At 37.8% G+C, this 23515-nt stretch overlaps 4 protein-coding genes across 7 annotated transcripts in view; 2 read left to right on the plus strand and 2 right to left on the minus strand.

Moving 5' to 3' along the window:
• LOC105690714 (probable G-protein coupled receptor Mth-like 1) overlaps positions 1 to 8206 on the plus strand; it is a 74296-nt gene extending 66090 nt beyond the window's left edge. The window contains exons 5-6 of the mRNA XM_012408759.3: positions 166 to 304; positions 4250 to 8206. Of these exons, the coding sequence (XP_012264182.2) occupies positions 166 to 304; positions 4250 to 4583 (473 nt within the window). The 3' untranslated portion in view covers positions 4584 to 8206. The remainder of the gene's footprint in view (positions 1 to 165; positions 305 to 4249) is intronic.
• Positions 8207 to 11595: 3389 nt separating this feature from the next.
• LOC105690454 (protein MTO1 homolog, mitochondrial) lies at positions 11596 to 15521 on the minus strand. Its single transcript, XM_012408237.3, has 10 exons — positions 15386 to 15521; positions 14119 to 14435; positions 13745 to 14044; positions 13484 to 13660; positions 13004 to 13411; positions 12751 to 12923; positions 12206 to 12658; positions 12021 to 12124; positions 11844 to 11904; positions 11596 to 11749 (listed from the first exon to the last, which is right to left on the minus strand). The coding sequence occupies exons 2-10, from the start codon at positions 14327 to 14329 to the stop codon at positions 11645 to 11647; spliced, it is 1992 nt and encodes a 663-aa protein (XP_012263660.2). The 5' UTR covers positions 14330 to 14435; positions 15386 to 15521; the 3' UTR covers positions 11596 to 11644.
• On the minus strand, positions 14315 to 15478 carry LOC105690465 (MKRN2 opposite strand protein). The gene has a single exon (XM_012408248.2). The coding sequence runs from the start codon at positions 15145 to 15147 to the stop codon at positions 14542 to 14544; it is 606 nt and encodes a 201-aa protein (XP_012263671.2). The 5' UTR covers positions 15148 to 15478; the 3' UTR covers positions 14315 to 14541.
• Positions 15522 to 15779: 258 nt separating the features above from the next.
• LOC105689925 (protein-tyrosine sulfotransferase) overlaps positions 15780 to 23515 on the plus strand; it is a 108066-nt gene continuing 100330 nt past the window's right edge. For all 4 annotated transcript variants that reach the window (XM_048653409.1, XM_048653411.1, XM_048653410.1 and 1 more), the window contains exon 1: positions 15780 to 16000. The gene's annotated coding sequence lies outside the window, so the exon portion shown is untranslated. The remainder of the gene's footprint in view (positions 16001 to 23515) is intronic.

Genomic DNA, 23515 nt, shown 5'->3' on the forward strand with positions numbered 1-23515 from the left:
TAATCTCGCAGGCCCAACCCCTTTCGGAGCTTTGACGAAACTCACCCTGTACATACTTCGGGTGTTGACCGAAAAAATGTGAAAATTTTTGACACTGCGTCCGATCGAACTTACATTGGAATATGTAGTTGATTGACAAGTTTTTCTTCCAATTTCTGGTTTCAGGTGACACGGAAATACTCGTATACTTTTTCGGTCCAGTCGGTATTCTACTGGCGATCAATCTCATATTGTTCGCCGCTACCGCTCGGGAACTTACCTGTGGCCTGTGGAAGCGTGAAGTTGTCAAGAGCACGACGGAAAGGTAAGCGCCATGATTCAATTATCACGTTCAAAGCCACCGAGACACGTTTCTACTTGGCGATTTCAAAGAGCAACTTGTTATATGCATGTAGCTAACTTCCTCGAAAATACGGAACGTGGTCGGGGGGGAGTGCTTCGTAGTTTCAATACGTGATGAAAAGCGACTTGCGGAGAATAATTAGATACCATTCAACTATATACAATATGCATATAATATAACCATGTATGAACATTATGCTTCCCGCGTAGGATACCTATAAGTTCGCGGTCTGCGATACCTCTAGATCTCGATGTATCGGCATTGAGGGAAAATAATTCGTTGTAATTATATGACAATAATTTGATGAAACGCAAAAAAAATTGATATAATTTTTCAATCTAGGAATACGTGATGACCTTAATCGAAGGCCCGAATAGAACGTTTCACATTCTTTTAGATTGCTCTGATTTTTTCTTAAAGTAAAGATTCTTTTTTTCAACGGCGAAAGCCGAATAACGTTACCCCGAAACACTCGTGAATCGTAAGATCGCAGCTAGGTTCTAAAAATTCACTCTCCACTTCTCCAACGGAATAATATTTATGAGAGCACTCTCCGATATTATTTGCGTACAAGTCGGTGGTATTCGCGTATAAATAACTGTACCTATGTGTTCATACAACTCCACGCCATTATCTTGCATTCGATGCAGTGCTTATAGGTATGTAGGTACTACGTGCGGATCAGGAATACTTTGCGAACTTCAACCGTCACACAGGCGCGCGGTTTGATCTGCATTTTTATACGTCCAAAGTTTTTCACACGCGAAAATACACGCCATAAATATACATGCACGTAGGTGTGTATAAATTTTATTCTGTTTACGATGATATATGCTAAACTCTCCTCAGAGATATACATCTTCATTTTCGTCGTATTTATTGAACTGAGCGAGAATCGGATCACATTCTTTGATTTTTTATTTTTTTTTTTTTGTATCTCTGAAAAAAAAAAACTTGCAGACACAAACCGGCGAGTCAAATTTGATCTTCGGAGATGGTCAACACATATTTTTGATGACGTATTCAATGAAGATTACATAACGCGGGGGCAATGATAGCTCTTGTAAAATATATCTGGGAAGAATATTTATTTCGAGATTGTTATATTTTTAGATTGTTACACGATATAAAAAGATCAGAAATAACATTTGAAAATTTCTCTGCTAGTGATCGGGGAAAATAATTCAAATCCAATGGATTTATCGACGTAAAACCGTACGTGCGGTGTACCGTAATCGTTTTAAGCAGATTTTTATGTAGTCTACGAATCGAAGAATAAGAATTTCTTCGAAACTATTTTTATTCATTTATTTTTTCATAATTTGTTATAAATTTTGGCACCGCCCAGCCGGGTGTGTAACGCGAAAATCTTCAGATCGGAGGTTCTGGAAAGCAATATATTGGGGCCTTTCCTGTCCCACGTGGATTTAAACGACACGTTTTATTGTGTCTTTTTGATGCTTCAGACCTTGCGGTCGTTAAAACGATGAGATTGGCTGTCCCGCAGGTCTAGGTCGACGACGTTCGATCTAGATCTAGATTTTATTTCGAATCAAGGCCAATGGCCGATCCGAGTATTGAAAAAAGTTTCGAAGAACTGATCGCCGTCCGTCCGTACGCTCTATCTCCAACAGCGAAACTCTATGAAGCACAGTTTCGCCCGCAGCCTTGAAAATTTAATCGAATGAAGCAAATTGAATCTAAATTAAGAGAAAATGATCCCCCGATCAAAGACCATGTACGTACGTACTCCGTGCGCACATGACATCCATCGTCATTTTTTCCTTTTGGTTTTCACCAATGTTCGTTATATTTTTTAAAGTTATACACGTGTGGGCCGTACGTATGAATGATCGCGCGGAGTTTTCGACCCCACCGCGAATTGTATACTTTTTTGTAAATTTGATTGATGATTCTGTTTATAATCGCGAAATTGTTGCGAAAAATCTTTCATGCGCAACGAATTTCCAGAACATCCGGGAAATTATGGTAAAAGGGGTACGCAGCAGCTGCGTTTGATTAATTGTTTATTTCTCCGCGGAATTATGTATAATGTCGACGATAAAAAAAAAAAATAATAAAAAAAACTGTACAAATTTCAAGCTGTATAACTGCATAGAAAAAATGTCAAATTTTCCAAAGTTTCTAGGAAAGTATATCATAGGGAGCGAAAAGATTTGTAAAAAAAAAAAAATACTTGAAACCCGATATAGTCACATTTATTGGAATACATTTGTGAGAATAAAATAACGATTCTTAGACACAATTCTAGTGTCTGGGTCGAATAATAGTGAGGATAACTTCGAATGAAATGACGATTGGGTGGGTTAGGTGGTTTGGTTCTGGGCGCGCGATCAAGCCTAGAACATTCGAAGAGGAGAAGGATAACGAACTGTAAAAGTTTTCACGGGATTTATTGTGCAGTTTACGCGAGATATTTTTAAAACGGATGAAAATATGATTGAATATTTTTGAATCGAAGTATTGAATTTGTCCCTGAAGCCAGAATTTCGTCGTACGTATATCTATCCGTGAACGCGTTATATTTATTATTTATAGATTTTCATATTTCCTGTTAGTCGCGACGCTCGCGTATTTTGACATATCTAATCAAGCAGGGTTTTAACTCGAAGTGTACACACGAACTTTTTTGACGATATATCTTAACACTTTGACAAATTCGAGTTCGCGCGATTCGTACGAACGTCGTACGTACATACGTATATGCGAACAAATTATTTTTTTAACAAGATTACGTAATTTATTATGACCGGATGACACGGGGGATAATACGCGCACGTCGTGTATATCTTATAATAATATCGTACGTTTCCTTCGCTGCGCGTCAATGTCAATTTTTCAATCGATGCGAACGAACGCGCGAGCCTTCAAATTTATTTTCTCACTTCCGCGAGGTTGCCAAAATAAAAGAAACCAGATCACGTTGTACGGTTTGAAAATTATTTTTTTTTTTTTTCGATTCAACAATTCCGCATCAATCTCGATATCGGTGTGTACCCCACGCATCTGTACGACGTCTCCGAAATTCCATCTTTGTATCTTTTCTTCTCAATTTTTCGTTTCTCATTTTTTGGGCGTAGTCTTTGACCGCGTAAGTACCGGTCGTTTATAATAATTAGCGATGCCGTCTAAAATAGACGCACTACCGCTACGCCGAGCAAGAAGTAAGTTATTCGTGCGGATGGTGCAGCGCGCGGTATATATATATATATATATACGTGCAGCACAACGAACGCATAGGAAAAATCGTCGGATGGGAAAGTGAAGAGACATCTCGACTATCTTCTCTTTATAAATACCATAACTATGTGTACACTGTGAGTTATGTACGGACAATATTTCAGCTTGTCCAGAAGCAACTTGAATTATTGCGAGTATGCGACTTATTACGAAAGTATCGTTTAACTGCGGATGAACCGAATTGTAAAAATTCGATTGTTATAGAATATATTTATAAAACGATATCGATCGAGCCGATTCGTGTACATGCACTTATGCAATCGTAAAACGTATAACAGATCTATAAGAATTCGCGGGCGTCGTTATTTCCGCGTTTAGCGCGGAGGAGTTTTAATTAATTGGAAGTCGATAATTGATCGAAAACATCTTGCTAATTTATGGCCATGTAAGTGGTCGTGGAATGCGGATCGGAATTTTTTTTATTTCCCCATCTTTTTATACACATGACCTAATTGAGATCGTACATTTTACTCGTCGACGCGTTATGTTTAAAAAAAAAAATAACAAAAATAACAAATTTCAAAGATACTGAAAAAAATTGAAAAGTACACGCGCTGTATTTTCTTTGTAAATTTTCATCAACAGCTGAATGATTTCGATTGATTGTTCGAGAAGGCTCAATGATTTCTCTAATTTAATTTTCAGAGCTGCGCTCGGTCGAGTTTGCATGAAGCTGGTCGTTGTCATGGGAGTAACGTGGGTGGCGGACGTACTTTCTTGGGGCGTTGGAGGGCCTCAGTATCTCTGGTACTTCACGGATCTGATAAATGCTCTTCAAGGTGTTTTCATCTTCGCGGTCGTCGGTTGTCAGCCTCAAGTTTGGGCCGCTCTTAAGAGACTTTGCAACAGAAATCCGCGCGCCAACGCCGGTAGACAGGGTAACGCCATGAGTACAACGAGTCACGGTATGCCGAGCATGGGCGACAGCGTCACGCAGAATCAGAGCACGAAAACAGTGCCGTTGGAAACTATCTGCTAAACAATCGCACATGGAAAATACGTACGGATATATATGTGAGAAAGAGGGCTGCAGGATGGCGACAAAAAAAAAAAAAAATGAGACTTTTAGAAAAGTTGCCTCCGCCGTACCTCTCGACGACGATGAAAATCATCCCGCGACTTATACGTACGTTTATGTTGCGGGGTAAGGTAAGAAGAAGTATGAAAAAAAACACCAAACCGAAATCGCGCGACGGTAACGAATTTTTTTATTTATTTATTTTTTTTTTTCATCTAATCGTAATACCAATGACAATTGCCGTTTTTCTGACGTTTAAGAAAAACGAAAAATAAAAATTGAAGTCCTCGAACAGAATGATACAGATTTCGGGTTATATTTTTTTTTTTTTCACGTAATACGCACGTGATCGGCATATCGGAAAATCTGATGTCGCGTCACGATCGTAGGAATTTAATACGATTTTCTAATGATCTTGCAAATTTTCGAACGCTTTAAATATCAATTGGAATAACAATTATATTTATTTATTTATTATTTTATTTTATTTCTTTTTTTCGTTACTTTCGTAGCCGCAGTTTGATTTGTTGCAGCGATTTTTTCGATTAGCTGAGCTTTGCACAATGATTATATATAAATGCACGCGTTTATATACCCGCACCGGTGGTTTTGCCGCAACAGCCGTCAGCTAATCGTGATTGCTAATCTTCGACATTACAGTCACTGCTATACCTTATATCCATAGGTATAGTACGGAGTGTAAGGCTACGTAATTGGCTGCATTCTTGAACGTTTTTCCGCGGTATCATTTTTCCTTTTTGCTTTCGAATTATAATTTTTCTAAAACCTGTCGTATGGTATACGAAAGAAAAGGAAGAAAATAATCAGTGACCTCAGTCTTATACTAATCATTAAAGAAACTTTTTTTCTTCATTATCCTATTCTTCAAAAAAATCGAAAATAATTTATAGCCTCTGTAATGGTAATTCTGCGTGAATATTGAGTTTATAACTTTAAACAACAGAAAAAAGAACGCACCAAAAATAATTTTTTTCAATCATCCATTAATTATTATCGTTATTATTACATCAAAATGATCGAACACGGAATAATGTTGTCTTCTTGTTTCTCGTATATATCATGTTATCATCCGAATATGATAAAATAGTAATAATAGCTATATATTATAGAAAACTATAGAGTTACTGACAATACGAACGATGAAATTGCAATGCCTTTTGAAATGCCTTCATAACACGTCGGTGTTCATTAAAACCAAACAAAAAAAAAAAATCAATTAAAAATGAATATAAAAAAAATAGCCTATTATATTCAAATAATTTTTGCGAATAATCGACGAACATCGTTATTGATGATAATAATTAATAAAAAACTAAAATAAAAGCTAGAAAAAAAAAAACTTTTCATCGGCATTCATTGATATGATATGGGTAAATGAGTTCGAAACAATGGAAATATGGCAAAAAATATTTGTTACACCTCGAACGGTACGTATATGAAGTTGGGAAAAAAAAAAACGAAAATGGAAGATGTACAGCGTAAGAATGGGATGACACATTTTATGCACCGCGCTATTATATGACGAATGTGCGGACGCTCCGTATATAATGATTGGTGTAATTGGTACCTATACACATACATATTATCATTACATACCCACATATAACTATCTGTATACCGTACACGTACAATTAAATAGTAAATAGTGAACTCATCAATTGTTTCTTCAGGTGCACTTTCAAGACTGAACGCATAAGCGTCATGACGTACAGTACTACACAGTGTTTTTGCGTAGTTGAATTCTCCTAGTTTTCTTCAGTCTTCATTTTTTGTTTTATCATTTTTGTTTGTTTTTTACGGTCTCTCAGTTTGTTTCTCTTCTTTCGCGACGAATGATATGTGATAAAATAATCGTTAAAGAAAACACGAGCGAACGCGCTTGAGAATTTCTAATAAAAAAATTTTGAAAGAATCTTTTTCAAAAGTCGTTGCTGGGATTGCATTTTATTTCAAAAATAGACACGCGCACGATCGGGCGTCTTCGGCCGTGTTTTATATGTTTCGATGTATGCTGTGTGTACTTTATATAAATGAAAAACTATTATTTTTTATAGTACTCGTGCAGGTACCTTGTAATTACTAATTATTTAAATCGATTTTAGTTTTATTGTGTTACATTATGCCGCTGGTTATTGTTGGTGTAAAGCAGCAGTAAACGTGATGCGGCATTACGGAGCAGCTCGTAATTCGTAGTTAAAACTTAATTATAATTATTATAGTTGTAATTCAAGCATTATACTAAAACGATCATCGCACTACTTTAAATACGGTAAATATAATTCTTGTAAATAACATCAAATACACCATACGTAGATTAGTATTTGTATACTAATGTCCCATTAGCGGCACTTACTCCGATTAAAATTATACGATGTAATCCATAGGACTCTTGCTTTTATATACATTATATACATAGCCGGTATAAGTACATCGGAAATATTACAAGCAAACATACGACAAACGAAGTTTTAGACGCAAAATCATCACGGCAAAACATATTCATTCATATGTGTATCGTACGTACGATGATAATCATATGAATACGTCAAAGAGGCTAGAATTTCATTTCTGTTGTTTTCAAGATGAAATATCGCAACAATTCAAATAAAACTTACCTAAAACTGCCGGGAGATTATTGCGGATATTTATAATAGGATATGTAGCGTATAATCTGAATCGTGTAGGGAAAACATTTTGGACTGTACATTTATTGAACTATAAGTACATGATATGACATATTACATACCTATGACACGCGTAACGTAGTCTTTAGTATTCATTGTATAGTAGGTAAAATCGCGAGGGAGATTGTTAAAAAGTAATTTTATCATAATTTATTTCAACTGTAAAAGATATCTTTCAGTTTCATCTTGTTTCTTTAATTTCCTCTTTTTCTTTTCATTTCACACGTGCAGATGCATCAGTAAAATAACAGAATACTATCATGATATATGGAAAACTTTATACAGTATATGTTTGTACACGATGTACGGTGGCTTGCCAGTAATTAGTTTCGGTCGATATTAAATGTAATATTTAAAACATAAAAATTAATGTTATTATTACTGTATCGAATTTTTAGCAGTTAGGATTTAATAAGAAACTACTATTGAGGTACCTTTGAAGTTGTCGATCATCGGAATGGTTTCTCTTAAAATTGAGCGAAAATTTTCTAATAAAAAAGAACCCTGTCTCCTCCAAATTTTTGCATTCGCTGTAATATTTTCAATATCGATTACCATTGTGTACGTTATGAAAAAAAAAAAAAAAGAACAAGAAAGACAAGAACGACAAGTAATTTTGGGAATGTAAATATTTGAGAATTGAATTTCGTCAAGAGAAATTAGTTCGTGGATCACAATTGATACGTATACCTATATAAGTGTGAACTGTAAACTCATGTCTGGCCAAAGTACGCGCAGCGCTATTTAATTATCTAATTTATATGTTATAGATACTTACATGTATTACTATGAATTTATAACTGTGAAATATTTGACTATAGGACGCCGTACGTCGACGTAATCGGAAACGTGACAAAATAAAAGATTAATAAAATAAAACGTGTTCACTTTGTACTGATTCAATTATAATTATAATTGTGTTGCACAATGTAATGAAAATAAACGATATCTACGAACCAAAAATTAAACTAACAATGGATAAATGTAACGCACGTATAACAGGAGGGAAATTATACATTTCGCAAGCTCATCGAGTACCCGATCTCATTCACATGAACTCGCGCCAGTGAATCCATGAAAAATTTATTAGTAAAGGATACTCCATCTATCTATCTGATGGTATTTTTATGTGGGACAATCGAGGAGATTGAAGGATTAAAAAAATCGGTGATACACTTTTCACATTATAAAAAAACGATAACTTTATTCGCTTTATTTTGTTTTCTCATTCTTTCGTTTTCGTTTACTCTGGCATTCGCTCTCCATGCATTCAAGTCTCTTATTCTCTCGAACGTTCTTGACAAATCTTACCACTTATACAAATATTTCTCTCATGCTCGCGTCTTCATCTATTCATTTATTCGCTTATACCGAAATCCTGCACCTTTCCCATCCTAAAAATAATTCGCCTCCACTGATCAGTCCTTCCCTTCTGAATCAGATTGATCAGAATCCTCCTCGTCGACTCGAAAACCTCTCTACTTCAATGGCTTTATGGAAACCGCTACCGTTGACGTTTTGGATGGACTTTTTAAGCGGGTCACAATATTAAACCTCTGTGACCCGGTAAGGGCCCAAATACTTGATCGGAAAATGAAGTCTAGGTCTCATCTGCGATTAACTAGATATTCTAATTTGTATTCGGCGGCGACCTTCCTTCGCCAATCGCAGGTCTTCCGGTTTTCCTTCTGGATACGAACAATCTCTTCTGCCACGATTTGCCTCACAATTAGTTCTTTTTCAATTTCTGCTCGGAGTCGCACGTCGTTTTACAGTATTCTGCAAATTCAGCTGACGATGAGATAAATGCTGCACTCCAGTCCATCGCAATTTTTCCGGGGTTCCCGAACATCTGCTGTACGACGCTCATCTTTACCAGTGCACTCGGTGGCTGATAACTTAATAGGGAAAATCGAGGTGAATTTAGTGAATGCATCCACGATCACTAAAAGGTGCGTGTACTTCTTTTTCATTGAGGGTAATGGTGACATATTTGCAGAGGCATGTCTTTTTTCGGAGAATCCTTCAGACCTCTCTTGTTGGTAGATGGGAAACGAGAGTTCTGGACCAAGATAAGTCACAACATCGCACGCCCTACAGTACCGGCCAAAGAATTACCTGCATATGATCTGAGTAATCATTACCGATCTCACACCTGTTTATCGACTTAAAACATTCCACATTCGAATCATTCAGCGAGAAGTCACCGCGTCAAATACCATGCAGCGTTAATTAAATGTTTTGAAACATTCATCTGACAATGAATTCGTTTGCAGTAGCAACGATGTAGTAATGTAGCATACAAGGGGACCAGATCTTGTCCCAGGTTGTATTTGCAATGTTTTCCAGGACATTTCCATCCAGTAGATTTCTAAAAGAGAGTCCCTATCGCACAATTGGTCGCCAAGTTGCCCCTCGGGGGATCGTATGTGGAACAGATGGCCTCTCCACACGAAACATAATGTCTTTCCGCATAGATTTTCCAAGTCTTCGTTTGGGTATAATTCATTTCTGGCTGACAATGAGTCGCCTGGGTTGGCGTATTTCCTTGTGGGTTTTGTCATGGGTTTTCGACGGTCTCCACTTCTTTCATTTCAAAAGCGTGTAAATCACAATCTCATTATTTGGAGTATTTGCTCCCCTTCCCTCACGCTGTGCGTGGCAGTGGGCGTCTTACAATTGGTGCACCTTCTGAATCGGTGCGTAGTGGGAGTCATTAGGAGTGGGGGATCTGGTATAAATACGGCGAGGCCTGTTCGGGTATGCTCATTGTTCGGAAGAACTTTGAAGTGTTCAGTCGGATAGGAAAGTAAATTTACAAGAGTAAAATTCAAAATAAATAATGAAATGTACACTTTTCACATTATAACGAAGCAATAATTTTATTCGGCGCTGAAAATTGCGTGTCTTTGCTCTTCGTTTTCCACTTTTGAACTAACTACACCCTCAGCTACCCGCGTGGCTTTTATTCCGGGTCTATTATTCTCTCGAACATCCTTGACAATTCTTAACATTTATGTCTCTCTCTATTCACGTTTTCATCTATTCGTCTATTGACTCATACCAAAAGCCTACATATCTGTATACTTATAGTTGGATGCACGCAAAAATCAAGCGCAGGGGATGTTTGAAAAAATGAAAACTATGCATACAATTATAAATATTGTGACTCAACTATTTCTTACACTATGTTGGGCGCCATTCGATGTATCATTAAAATTAAAAGAAAGACTCCAGAATTCAGGGCGTTGATAAACTCTGGGCTGGTCGAATGGATATTTGCAAAAGAAAGGAACCAAATCAACTCTTTGATTTTGGTCAAGGAAAAAGTTTTTCAGATACCATGAAAAATCTAGCTTTTCACCTATGAAAAGATTAGGATCTTTGGATCTATTATGAGGGTTCAGAAACAGGGTTCACAGGATCTTACAAGGACAAGTTCTCAAAATTACTTCTATGCTGACAATTATAGTATTGACCAGTTGGATAAAATTAAACCGCGACAATGAACCGCGACTCATAGATTACATCGATTTGTACACCATTCCTATACGATGTATCGCGATCAGTATTTGCACAACGGTAATACTCAATGAAATTATTTAAAAAAATATAGCACGGCGAGAATTTCAGTTTTCTTCTAGATCCACAAATTTATAAATATCGTGTAGTGGCACGTATAATGAAGCTGCAGTTTATTTATTTATTTACTTTCTGAAAGCTATTTTAAAATTAAAACGTTCGTGCTTATTATCCGAATGAAAATAGACCATATTTTTTGCGTTGAATCCAGCACCGAACTCTACAGCCTAGAGTTGCGGCCCGCGATGCAATGTGGTGGCGTTTATGGAGGCGGTGTATGCACGTCGTCACTGTAATAATCTTTGTTTGAAAAAATAGTAATATACCTACAGGGTCGTAATGAATGAACGTCACTTCCTGAAAAAGCATTCTGCAGTTATTACACACGGACGACTGAAGACGCTTTAAGAAAATAAGAGCGGTAAAAATGCGGAAGGGAACTGCCGGGCTGAGCATTCGGTTAATCAATCAACCGCACGGAATCGTGTATTTACACAGCTGAAGCAATAGCTGAAGGTTTTTCGTTTTCCCGTCGATATGACGTACGCCATAGTAGAAGAATATGATCTAATAGTCCTATCGAATTGAGCTCCTCCAAACTGCCTCTCTGACCAATAATTCGTTTAAACAACAGTTTACATATAAATCGGAAAACTTGATGATGGTTCAAAGACTGAAAATGCGAGTTCAAAAAAAATAATTTCTCTTTATTAATATCCCTAGTATACAGATGTCTCACATATGCTGTACTGATTGAACGTCCGATGTTAGTTTGACATAGCGTAACAAACGCAGTATAGCCGAAGGAGTTACTCCAGGTATTCTACTGGCCGCAGCAATCTGAAATACAAGTTGGTGATCGAAATCGTGTTAACTCTGAATGAACTAAAATTTGAACGGAAAAATGCTCAATCAATAAATAGATTTTGCTTACAGTTTGCGGTTGAGCTATCATTAGTTGCTCCCTCTCTTCAAACGATAAATTTAAATAGCACCTGTAGAGCATTGGAAATTCATTATAAATGTATCGGATCTCCTGTCTCCGCTGACAATGAGATAAATAATAATAATAATGAATGCCGATGAAAGGCGATGCAGGGTTGATACTCACGACGCGTAGTCGATGGTTGGCGGAATAACCATTTCCTCGTTTTTCCGTACTTCAATGACATCGTTCATCTGCTGTTGAACTGCGTATGAGTAGTGAGCTTGAATCTGAGAGTGAATGTATGTGTAATCCTGGTAGCATAAGTTCACAAAATATAACACATGCAGTCTTTAAAAACAAAGATCTACCTGTAATCGGTTGTTCAGTACAGGGTCCATCTGCAGCTCTCCAAAGACATCGGGTAGACAATTTCGGAGTGCTTCAACAGTAATGGTTCGGTCTGATCTACCTAGCATGTCGAAAGCAGTTTTTGAGCTATGTGATTTGCTCAGTTTTATTTTAAGAAGCCTTTGCCACTGTATCACTGTTTTCTCAACCGACTTCAATAAATCTTCTGCGTTTTGCAGCTGCTTTTTTACACTCCGCATCTTGTCGAATCTTTCATTGGATACGCAACCTGATGCATACCCTTTCTCTGTGAGCCTTTGATCCGCGTTATCGGGTCGTAAGCTAACTCGAAATTCTGCTCTGCTGGTAAACATTCTGTATGGTTCAGAAGTCCCTTGAGTTGTGAGGTCATCGATCAGAACGCCGATGTAGCCTTCTGTTCGGTTTATTATTAATGGTGGTTTGTTTAGCACCTGTGAATCAATTTACTTTTCTAACTCTATACAATAAAATGTATGTACTCAAAATCGGATAACAGTTGATAATAATTAACGTCTGTAATTACCTTGGCAGCTGCATTCACTCCAGCAACGATTCCCTGAGCAGCAGCCTCCTCATAACCGGTGGTGCCATTGATTTGACCAGCCAAGAATAGCCCTGCAACTCTCCTAGTTTCTAACTGATAAGTCAGTTCTCTTGGATCTATAAAATCGTATGTCACACCATAGCCTGGCTGTGCTGTTGGATAAAAACACATGGTTACTTATCCGCATTTATCTCAAGATTAAGTAAACAAAGTTAGAGATTCTTGTACAGACCCATTTCTGCATTTTCTAGACCGATAAGGCACCTGATGAGTTCTGCCTGTCTTTCGGCAGGAAGAGTGCAAGAAAGCCCACTCGGGTAGATCAATGGAGAGTCTAGTCCCTCTGGTTCAAGCCAAATCTGATGGTTGAGACTACTGAATTTGAGAATCTTGCTCTCGATACTGGGACAATATCTCGGACCAGTTACTTCTTCTGTTACATGGGTGTTGCAGTGGAGATTATCTCGTACGATCTTTGCTACCTTATCTCCTGTAAGGGTTATATGACAAGGCAACTGGTCTTCTGGTTTGATCCATACAGAATTATTCATGAAGGAAAATGGCTCCGGTTGATCATCAGCGTTATGAAGTGTGCACTTTGTGAAATCAATAGTGGATTTCACTATTCTTGGAGGAGTACCTGCACAGAACCAACAAACTGAATTAGGGGTATGAATTGAAGGTGATAATAAGAAAGCGAGAAATGACGTACCAGTCCTCAATCTTCCCATTCTAAATCCAAGTCTTTCTAGTGTGTTAGCCAAACCAATGCTTGGCTCATCTCCTATTCTTCCGGCCGGTTTTTTTTCAATGCCGATATTAATTTGCCCTTTTAAAAAAGTTCCTGTAGTTATGACTACCGATTTTCCAATTATTTTTGTACCATCTTCTACAATAAATGAATAATTTAATTAGGAAGAAGTAAGAAGCAGTAAATGATGTGATAATTGTAGTACTTGAGTAACCAACGCACTGAGTACAACTCCACAACATTTCAGAGAGTCTTCACTGAGAATGAGATCTTCTACCGGAGATTCGGTAACATGCAAGTTCTCTGTTGAGAATAGTTCAGCTTGAAGATGTTTTTTGTATAATCCTCGGTCTATTTGGGCTCTCAGGCCCCACACCGCAGGACCTTTTCTGCGATTCAATATTTTGTAATGTATTCCAGAAATGTCACAAATACGACAACAAAGACCGTCCAGCGCATCCACTTCCCGCATGAGATGTCCTTTTCCAATTCCACCGAACGATGGATTGCAGGACATCTCCCCTGTACGAATAAATAGTTCTGTGTAATCTCAGTCCACCAGAACCATATGAAATTTTTTGACCCTCACAACATACCCACAGTACTTTTCTTGTGGGTAACGAGCAGAGTTTTAGCACCCATTCTGGCTGCAGCAGCACAAGCTTCTGTTCCCGCATGTCCACCTCCAATGACAATGACGTCAAATTTTTCTCTACAAATATCACTGACAAATGTTCTAATCGAGCACTTGTATAATTGATTACATTTAAAATTGAACATAGAGTTTTTTAACTGAGAAATAGACATTGTCCATTGATTTCTTGCCACAGATTCACTATTTGTAGTTTGCAAGAGTCTATTAGCAGAACTTAATTCAGGGTAGTGAAAATTGAAGGGATCTTTTGGGAGATCTCTGGAATATCAGAATAAGGTAGAGATTAGTTCCCATAGTGATTATAAAAAAGGCCCTCCTTCCCAGATAATTCTTCAGAGTTACAAAATTTGTAACACTAATACTATTAGCTAGCTACAAAGTAATCAGCATCTCTGAGCTTTCTGTAGATAGTGATAAACTTCAGAGCATCTTGAATTTTTGGAATAATAAATTGTTGGCAGAATTCTTCTTTACTAAAGAACACTAGGTCTTCAAATTTTAATGCCTTTAGAAATTCGAGTACAAAATCAAAGCAGTTTAATGTATCTTCCCTATAGTTTATCGATGACCATTTTCTATTGTTACAAGTCCTTCTCAAAATCTGATCCCAGTGGTCTGTCCAGGACTGAGGAACAATTTTAAATGCCAAGCAGTTTTCCCAATTTAAAAAATCGTCTTTTATTAACCCAGGGGTATCAAACTCCCATACAAAACCTTCAGAATCTACAATTCCTATATGTAAGTCATCAGTGACATTATAATCATTCAAAAAATTCCCAATCGATGGTCTTATTACGACTGTAACTGGGGATTCTTTTGCCTTAGTAAAGGGATATGGTAATCTAAAAGGTTCTAATTCATAATCAGCTATCGCTGAGTTGCAGAGAGGACAATCATCTGGTACTTGTTTACAGAATATAGCTCTCGAACAGCAGTGTTTAAAACAGATTACACAAGCTTCGGAATCCATGAAACCTAACTTTCTTCGAGTTTCAAAAACTGTTCTAAAAATCGGATTATTATGTCTAGTCGATGAGATCAAATCCAAACAAGATAGGACAGGTCAGGTAAGATTGAGGTTAGCTGAGGATAGTTCAGGTTGTTTTTTGGACATTAATAATATCGGGGCGATCAGCATCCAGGTTCAAATAATATGTGTCATATAAAATTATTCATCACGCATTCACTACTCTAGACACTGTACTCACAGTTCGAATCTTCAATAAAAAGAAAAACTACAGCTAAAAATTCAGAAGCATTGTCAAGAGTATATTGTTAAAAAACGTAGTCTGCTGTCTGCTTCGGAAAGTAGTCTGCTCTTGTTGGTCTTTAAAAAGAACTGTCAGTTCCAAAAGTCAAAGACATCTTTTTCATCAGTCGGCGAATCCGCTGCTACATAACTCGCTGTTGCATAAATGATGTTCTAGCGTGTGTATATTTGATAAATCGAGAGAAGATAGCTGCCTTCTTTATTGGCAAAACCCGCCCTTCGGTATGCCGAAGTTCCAAGGTGAAGCGTATTATACTCTGTAAATAGTTTGCCTAGAAACCGTGCGCGTCAAGCGCGCTGTGGTAGTTGTTAGTCGCAGCTGATCCACCGGCCAGTGAAGTTCGGTGGTGAGATACACCTGTTCTGTCCGTACAGTGCGGTTCGCGCGGACTTTTAATACGGTGTGTATCGTCTCTATCCAAAAGTGGTGTAGGAAGTGCATTTCCGTATTTATCAATCTCTGAGACTGTCCGTAACGCTGGTAAATCCGCAAAGAAAATTGGCGACCGGCGAAGAGCTTCAGCAGCTGGTTTAAAGGAACTGCCTTTGATCGGTGAGTCTCACGTTTGAGGTTATCTTTAAGCTTTGATACTTGGTTTAAAAAGTGTGCGAATCAACGTCAAACACTGACAATTAATTTTCGGTGTTCATTGAAAACGGTACCGGCGAAACTGAACGAACGCAAGTGGTTCACCGCGTGATAGGAATTGTGTGTTTGAGGTGACTGACACCTGATGCGTCATTGACCATGCTACGCATGTGGAACTCGCGTGCCGCTCGAGACTCCCTTTTATTGTCAGATTGCTCGTTCGGGGGTACCTTTGAATCTTTCAGATTTTCGCTCACATTGAAAATCTGTGCAATTGTAGTCTGTGTGCAATAACTCACAGACTACAATTAGCGAACCTTGAAAGTTGCAGCTCAAACAAAGAAGCTGGGAATTAGAGAGAAAATAAGAAGAAGAGAGATTCGGGCTAATCCGTGCTGTTTTTTTAGTCGAGCCTAATTTTTGCCATCGTTGCTTTGCATCAGGTCTGATAACTGGAGGATCTAGTTGGAATAGTTGATGATCAAGAAACGCTTGACCGATTGCTCAACAAGTTATTTACTTCCACTAATTTTTTTACATCTGATAATCGGACCTTGTAGTCACAGTCTGCCTGATCTGCCCTCTGCGATATATCACGTGCATGTGAATGTGTGTACTTTGCTTCATACCGTTTGTCAAAAGTGTTATCACTCTTTTTAGCCGGTTTCTGTGTATCGAAGATATTTTATCACAGTTTGCTCTTCTAGTCTAACAGTCGGTAGCTAAACGAGATTACGTCTGTAGAGTTCGTTTCGTCTATTCATTTCTGTTTCTTAACGCGGTATGCATTGCTCCACCGCAGTTCTCATCCCACATGAGCGAAATTGATGAATCAGATGTTCCGCTGAAAATAAATATTACGTAATTGTGCTATTCTGATTTTAAGTACAAATGTTTATATATAGTTGGATCTATGCGTTGGACGTGAAAACCGTACTTCACGCGATATTATTGCACATCTCGTAACTGTAGGGGTAATTTTTCTGTTGCATAAAACCCAACCGCACATCCAACTCCACGTCGTCGAGTCGAAAGAATATTTTTTGAAGAAATTTCGGGTATACCGAACTTTGGTTATTGCAAAAGTTTTAAAAAGTATTACGCTGTGTCGAAAAAAAATATTTGAATTCCAATTACGAATCACGGAATTCTTTCCCCACGTAGAACTCTATGGCGTTTGTCAGAATTCAAAGTAATTCGTCTTGTCCTCCCTAATTTCGGATACGCAGTCCATCGAACGCATTCCATTGTTCGAAAGCACCGTTCTTTTTCTCTCGTTAGCTAGCCTAACTTATTCAGCCTTGTCCCGTTTAAGAGTTCAGACTTTAGAGATTCATGCGTATGCCCGCGTGGTCGGATGCGATCATATCGAGATGGAGGGGCACCAATTTCTTCGGTCGTAGAGTACGTTTCACTTGTAACGTTTGGTCAAGTATCGAGCGTGTACTTGTTACAACGCACACTTATGATCCGTGTGTATTCGTACGCTCGCACGTATTTCCGACGTAATAATACACGTATTGTAATTATACAGAACTTGGGAAATTACATAAAACAAGTTTCCGCATTATACATGCACCCGAATAAGTACTCCGCGTATTTCCGTAGAGACTCAATGATTTTAATACGTGTTTGCGATCGTATGTAAAAATTCATCTATTATATCACGAAGTAGCGCTCATTTGAGAAATTCATACATACTTTCATCGCAGCTGTTAATCTGCATTAGGGAGAAAAATAATAATATAATTTAGTTCTTCCTCTTGAAATGTGCGTATAATATATCAGAGTTATTACGCGTGAATGTACGTTCGTTTGTTCTTTTTTTATTTTTCATATACAAATTGTATGTACAGACAGCACGAGTTTGCAAAGCAATGTTTACCTGTCATTTCTCTCATGAATATGTGAAATTAGTTTTGCTTTTTATTTCCCTTTTTTTTTTTTTACGCTTGTAAAGAAAGCTTCTGATGCTGCAATTTCTGTTTATTATACCTATGTAGGACATATATTAATTAACCGGTAGTGAATATATCTGCATCTACTTATATGCATTGCATATTTTATAAAATTTTAACTGTATGTATACTGTATAACATAATACTTGTTATATTACCTTTTCCCCCATCTAATGCATTTTAATGTACGCGTGTTTCGGTCAAAATTATGTTTCAAATGGCTTAAAAATGTACAGAATTTTTTTTTTAGCAAAGTATACATATATGCGTGGAATGTACAATATGTCGATACGAGTTACGATGTATCGATGCAACGTGGGAGATACATCCCTCTAATTAATATGCAGCTGCTTTTAATACCGAGATAATTGAGCGTGGTAGTTTATAAGGTATATGTATAATGTACATGTGTATATGTATATTTAGTAGATACGAAGGTTAGATTTAATTTAGTCGTGACAGGAATTCGAGCAAACACCATTCAGCCGGTTGTAAGTTGAAATTGTCTTTGCGAATGTATCACCGTATTACCCGCCCCGTGTCACAAACAGCGAAACTCGAAACTTATACACATCTGTATTTAAATATATATATATATGTATATACCACTTACATAAATCATAAGTATACTACAGCTCTACATCCGGCCAAATTCTGTTGATACCTAACGAAACGACAGAAATAGTTTTTCGTTTGTACGTGAAAATTATCCCTGTATCCGATTTTACAAAGTTCGTTATTGAATTCTAAATTAATTTCTTCGTAAAAATTTAATGAAGTATCGAGTGACTGTAGTACCGTCGACACGTTCAAGTTTCACTTATACGAAAATAAATTGCTTCTGTCAAAGTTGCATTCGGAAATGAAACAACAGGTGATGCTTGCAATTTACGAAGTTGACGTTCTCATAACAGGCGGTCGTCGTCGTCGTCGTCGTCGTCTCCCGACTTTAGCGCGTCCAAGCTGATTGTGAGCTGCGGACCTTTTTATTTCACGATATCGGCACGTTTTTTTTCGTTTTCCGGTTTTTTCCATATTTCACGTATCGGTGATGTGTCGGGATTTCGCCGCGATGCACGCAGAGGCGTAGACGTCATAAAGCCAAAATATCATTTTCAAACGTGTACAGAGAAAATAGCATTTCTCTGACCCCTTTGTGTTCACCCTTCTAGTTCTGCGAATGCCGCCGCGCCCTCGTTAAAATCAATGACTAAATTAATTTTGACGAGAATCGTACTGCCGGACAGAGACTAACAATTGCCATTAAAGGGGGTGCAGAGGAACTTTGGTTATAAAATTTTCTACGTGTCCATATACTAACCAATGTATGTACATACGTATATGCACACATGTACGGTACATAGGTAGTTGGAATTCTCGTTTATAGAGTCAAGTATCAGAGGCCATACAGAGTTTGATTTTTTATTGCGTTGTTTTATTCACATTTCTTTTGGGAATGGCGAGAAAATTGGCAATTTTCGAGGAGGAAAACTGCTGTGGAAGCCAGGGAATTGTGAAATCGAAATTTTTCGACTTCATTGTACGCTGCAGTGTTTCGTAATTCCACTCTGGAAGTTCTTACTGAAATCGTTTGCGTCCATCGGTTCGCTGCACTTCAATCCAGATCGCAAGCTGTCGGTCGAACTACCCTTAAAAAATCAAATCATACAACGGAACTGCTGTTCGATGTGACTGATTTTCGGACAATATTTGAAAACTAGAGTACATAGGGGTTTGGATAAATTCTAAGCCCTTACTACGTCATTGATATAATACGACTAGAGAAGATTCGGTTTGTTTTTTTGTTTTTGATCGTTAATCTTTTGACTACTGATTTCTCTGATAAGTCAAGATGGAAACGAATAAAATATCGCATGGAGAAACATATTGCATAAGATCGCCGAATTTAGAATGACGTAAAATTACATAGATTCTTTATATTACTGCAATTTCCATTAGTCCGCGAATCCGTGAGAAGGTTACGAAATTATCCAGCATCGCAGTATCGTGTGGACATTATCGGTACGGAGATATAGAAATGCCAATACAGATATTTCGCAATTATCAAATTCTGCCAACTATACGACCAAAATGCGTGGTCGATAAAACGACTCAACGATTCGTTTGATAATTCGCGATTTAAGGGAAAAAAAAAATCCCAAAAATGAAAGAGAAAACAGAACTCTGATGTTCCAAATATACACGTACGTAAATTAACGTGTACCGTAAATATAAACGTCGCCGATGATCATTCGCTTTTATTAATTGCGTACCTCGCGAATCGTGTGGCTGGCATAACGTCATCCGCGCATATATTTGGCCATTGTGTCGGTGTTCAAACAGTTCCCACATATTATCGCGTACGCACACCGCTGACCTGTGCAATTTTGCGTGTACATATATAGGCGTGATCTCGCCGTACACCTAGATAATAATTACATACATGTCCCACGTATGGGATCAGATCAGGCGTCACATAACGATCTTTTTCCACAAAACTATCGTTGCATAATAACACGCGTGCGTGATTAGAGATAAATTGTTGCGAGTTAAAATCGTCTGCGATATCTTCGTTCCTTTTTTTCTTTTTCTCTCTCTCCTTTTTTTCCCTACCCATCATCACGTATCAATTTACTTTTAATGGTAAATATACATACGCCATCAGCTACATACGAGCGTGCTGACGGCTATAAAATACACGTACGTAAAATATACATCGAAAGTTTGCAATCGATTAACGAGTCTTAAGCTTTTTATTCACCGTGTACACCCATGTGTATTCGTATAGCCGCTACACGGGCAGGGATTATCACTTGCTAAACCGCGCGCACGATTTCAGGGGGGAAAAATTGCACGTTCGATGTGGCTGTAGTGCATGCGGGAAACACTAGTTTTATCGACACGTACATATACGCGTACATACCTATACGTGTGTACAGGGCGTAGGTAGCGTACCTACAATACGTTACGGTCCGCCCATAAATGGAAGATAATCTCGCGTTGCGTATAATACTGTTAACTATTTTTATGTCACGAACAAATAACGAAAATAAAACAGAAGAAAAAAAAAACAGATTCCTACAGATTTAATCTATTTAATCGACCTTTTTTGTACGTCGGTACAGGTATGTATCGGCATTCGCGAAAGTGGCGCGAAAATATGATTTTCACGTTTTGTGCGAATGGAATATAATCCGACGATTATTTCGCGCCATAAATCCGGACGTGGAGGAAATTAATGCATTCAAGATCCAAGCAAGATTGAAACGGTTCGCGCGACTGACAATATAATTCGAAAATTTTATCCAACATCGAAACGCAGTTGTAACGCCGAGTAAATTTTCCATAATATCTATATCACGTGTATTGTTTATTGAAAAAAAAATAAAAAATGTGGATATCCGATCTTCCGATATTGCGGTAGTGAATCTTTTTCTGTTTGTTTCTTGTTACCATTTCTTCGGTCGTTTTTTTTGTTTTATGATAGTTTATTCTGTTAGCCGTCCGTTTGGCCCGAAGCTGTACACAGTGGCGCGCAACGGAGCGATGCATTGTTCTAAAAATTGCTGAGCAAAATTACACGAATTGCTGCAGGTGGATATCGGAAATAGCATGCGGGATTTGTATTATGTATCATGTACATGACCGCATCGTAGATTGTATATTACCGCATCATTTTCTGCTGACAGAATATATATATATATATACACATGTAACGTGTATTTTATATAAACTGAGGTACGACGTATGCGGACACTGGTATACATTTCATATACCCGGTGTAACACCGTTTCCCCCTCCCCCCATTAGTCGCGTGGTGTAGTTGCCACGGTCGGTTTTTCCCCGCTACTTGCGCCTTACCACCCCGTTCAACTTGTTATCATACTCGACGGGAAGGGCCACTTTTTATGGAGGACCCGACTGGAAAACCTAGTTAACGGAATATAAAGATACATGTATAATACGTACGACGTACGACGTGTCCTAGAAGTTTGCACGAGATAGAAGGCTTTCGTTTAATTCGAAATCTACATTTTTAGTACCACTTAAAATATGGAGGTGAATTTGTTCAACGGTAGCGTACCTACCTACTGTCCTTGAAATAATATTATCACTGTATCAAGTTCGAGTTTATGCATTTTGAAAATTTCCCATTATATTTTACCCGCGACGATGTACGTACATGCGTGTACATGGACTAGTTTTGATTATCTTTTGATATTTTTTATGGTTTTTTTTTTTTTTCTTCAAAGTTGCGACGCGGTGATCGTTAGTGCGATTTTGTCAGTCGTGTGTAAAGAATAAAAGCAGGTGAAAAGAATGAGATGGAAACAAGAAATTGTATAGAAGAAAGGAATGTGAAATTATATGCGACGACTTCGTTCTTCTCTCATAATTTCTTTATTTGTACGTATAGTTTTTACGTACGGGGTGTGTCATTCTAGTTCGTAAAACTGAATATTTCAAGGACCATGTCAATTTTGTTTTTGACGGAACAAAAATTGTAAAAGACTTTTTTTTTAATTCTGTATCAAATATTCTGAATGTTTTGTTAACTCGAACGAAACACCCGTTGTACGAGGTACTTTACTACGTGCTTCCGTGTCTCTGATTTGAATCTTGCAATCCGACGTATCCGAGTTTTCTTTCGATTCTCTTCATTTTCCGATTCTACGAATTTACTTCGCCTAGCCGCTGGATAAATCTATAAAGGTAACGCAGCGACTATACCTGATACCCTAACGTAACCTACATACTCCGATCGCAATAAGAAACCCGCAATATCAATTGAAAAATGGAAATCTATCTCATCCAACTGCACCGCCAGAGTTCATATCGTTGCGATACGCCTTATGTTACGAAAATTATTTTTCATGTGAAGTCTATTCAAATCAGGAACGCACTAGGTACGTCCGAGTAGACATATGGCTATACAGTTTTCGATCAATGCAAATCGATCATCGTCCCAATCAAGTTTTTTTCCCCCTATTCTTTGTCGTGAAGATAATAAAAATGGAAACAATTAAAAATTCCAATACACCTGATACATGAAAATCTTGAAATTCACTCACAATAATTTCTCGCGAGACACAAGCGCAAAGGTTTTGCAAAGCATCGGGTTTTTTGAAAGAATTGCTCGTGTATGAAGTGCGAACGAGAGACGGGAGAAACTGGATACCTCGATCGGTCCAGATAGTGGTCGATGATCATTTTAATTTGAATTCCGCACACTATACCATTTCGCTCGAAACGAAAATGTAATTAAATTCAGTCCGTACGTGGAATTGACGAATCGCACGTTAACGCCATCCAGAGTATATATATATATGCGTATACATATGTCGGTATATATGTATACGGGCGATGCATATAGATGCCCAATATACGTATATATAGGCATATATGTATATATGCGGTTCCTGTTTCCCCAAACGCTGCAGGGATGGTAATTAAAACGAATAGAACGGATTGGATATCGCTTCTCTCTCCGTCTCTTTTTTTTTTTTTGTCTATTTTCTTT

This window comes from Athalia rosae, chromosome 3 (genome assembly GCF_917208135.1).
Source record: "Athalia rosae chromosome 3, iyAthRosa1.1, whole genome shotgun sequence".
Taxonomy (NCBI): Eukaryota; Metazoa; Arthropoda; class Insecta; order Hymenoptera; family Athaliidae; genus Athalia; species Athalia rosae.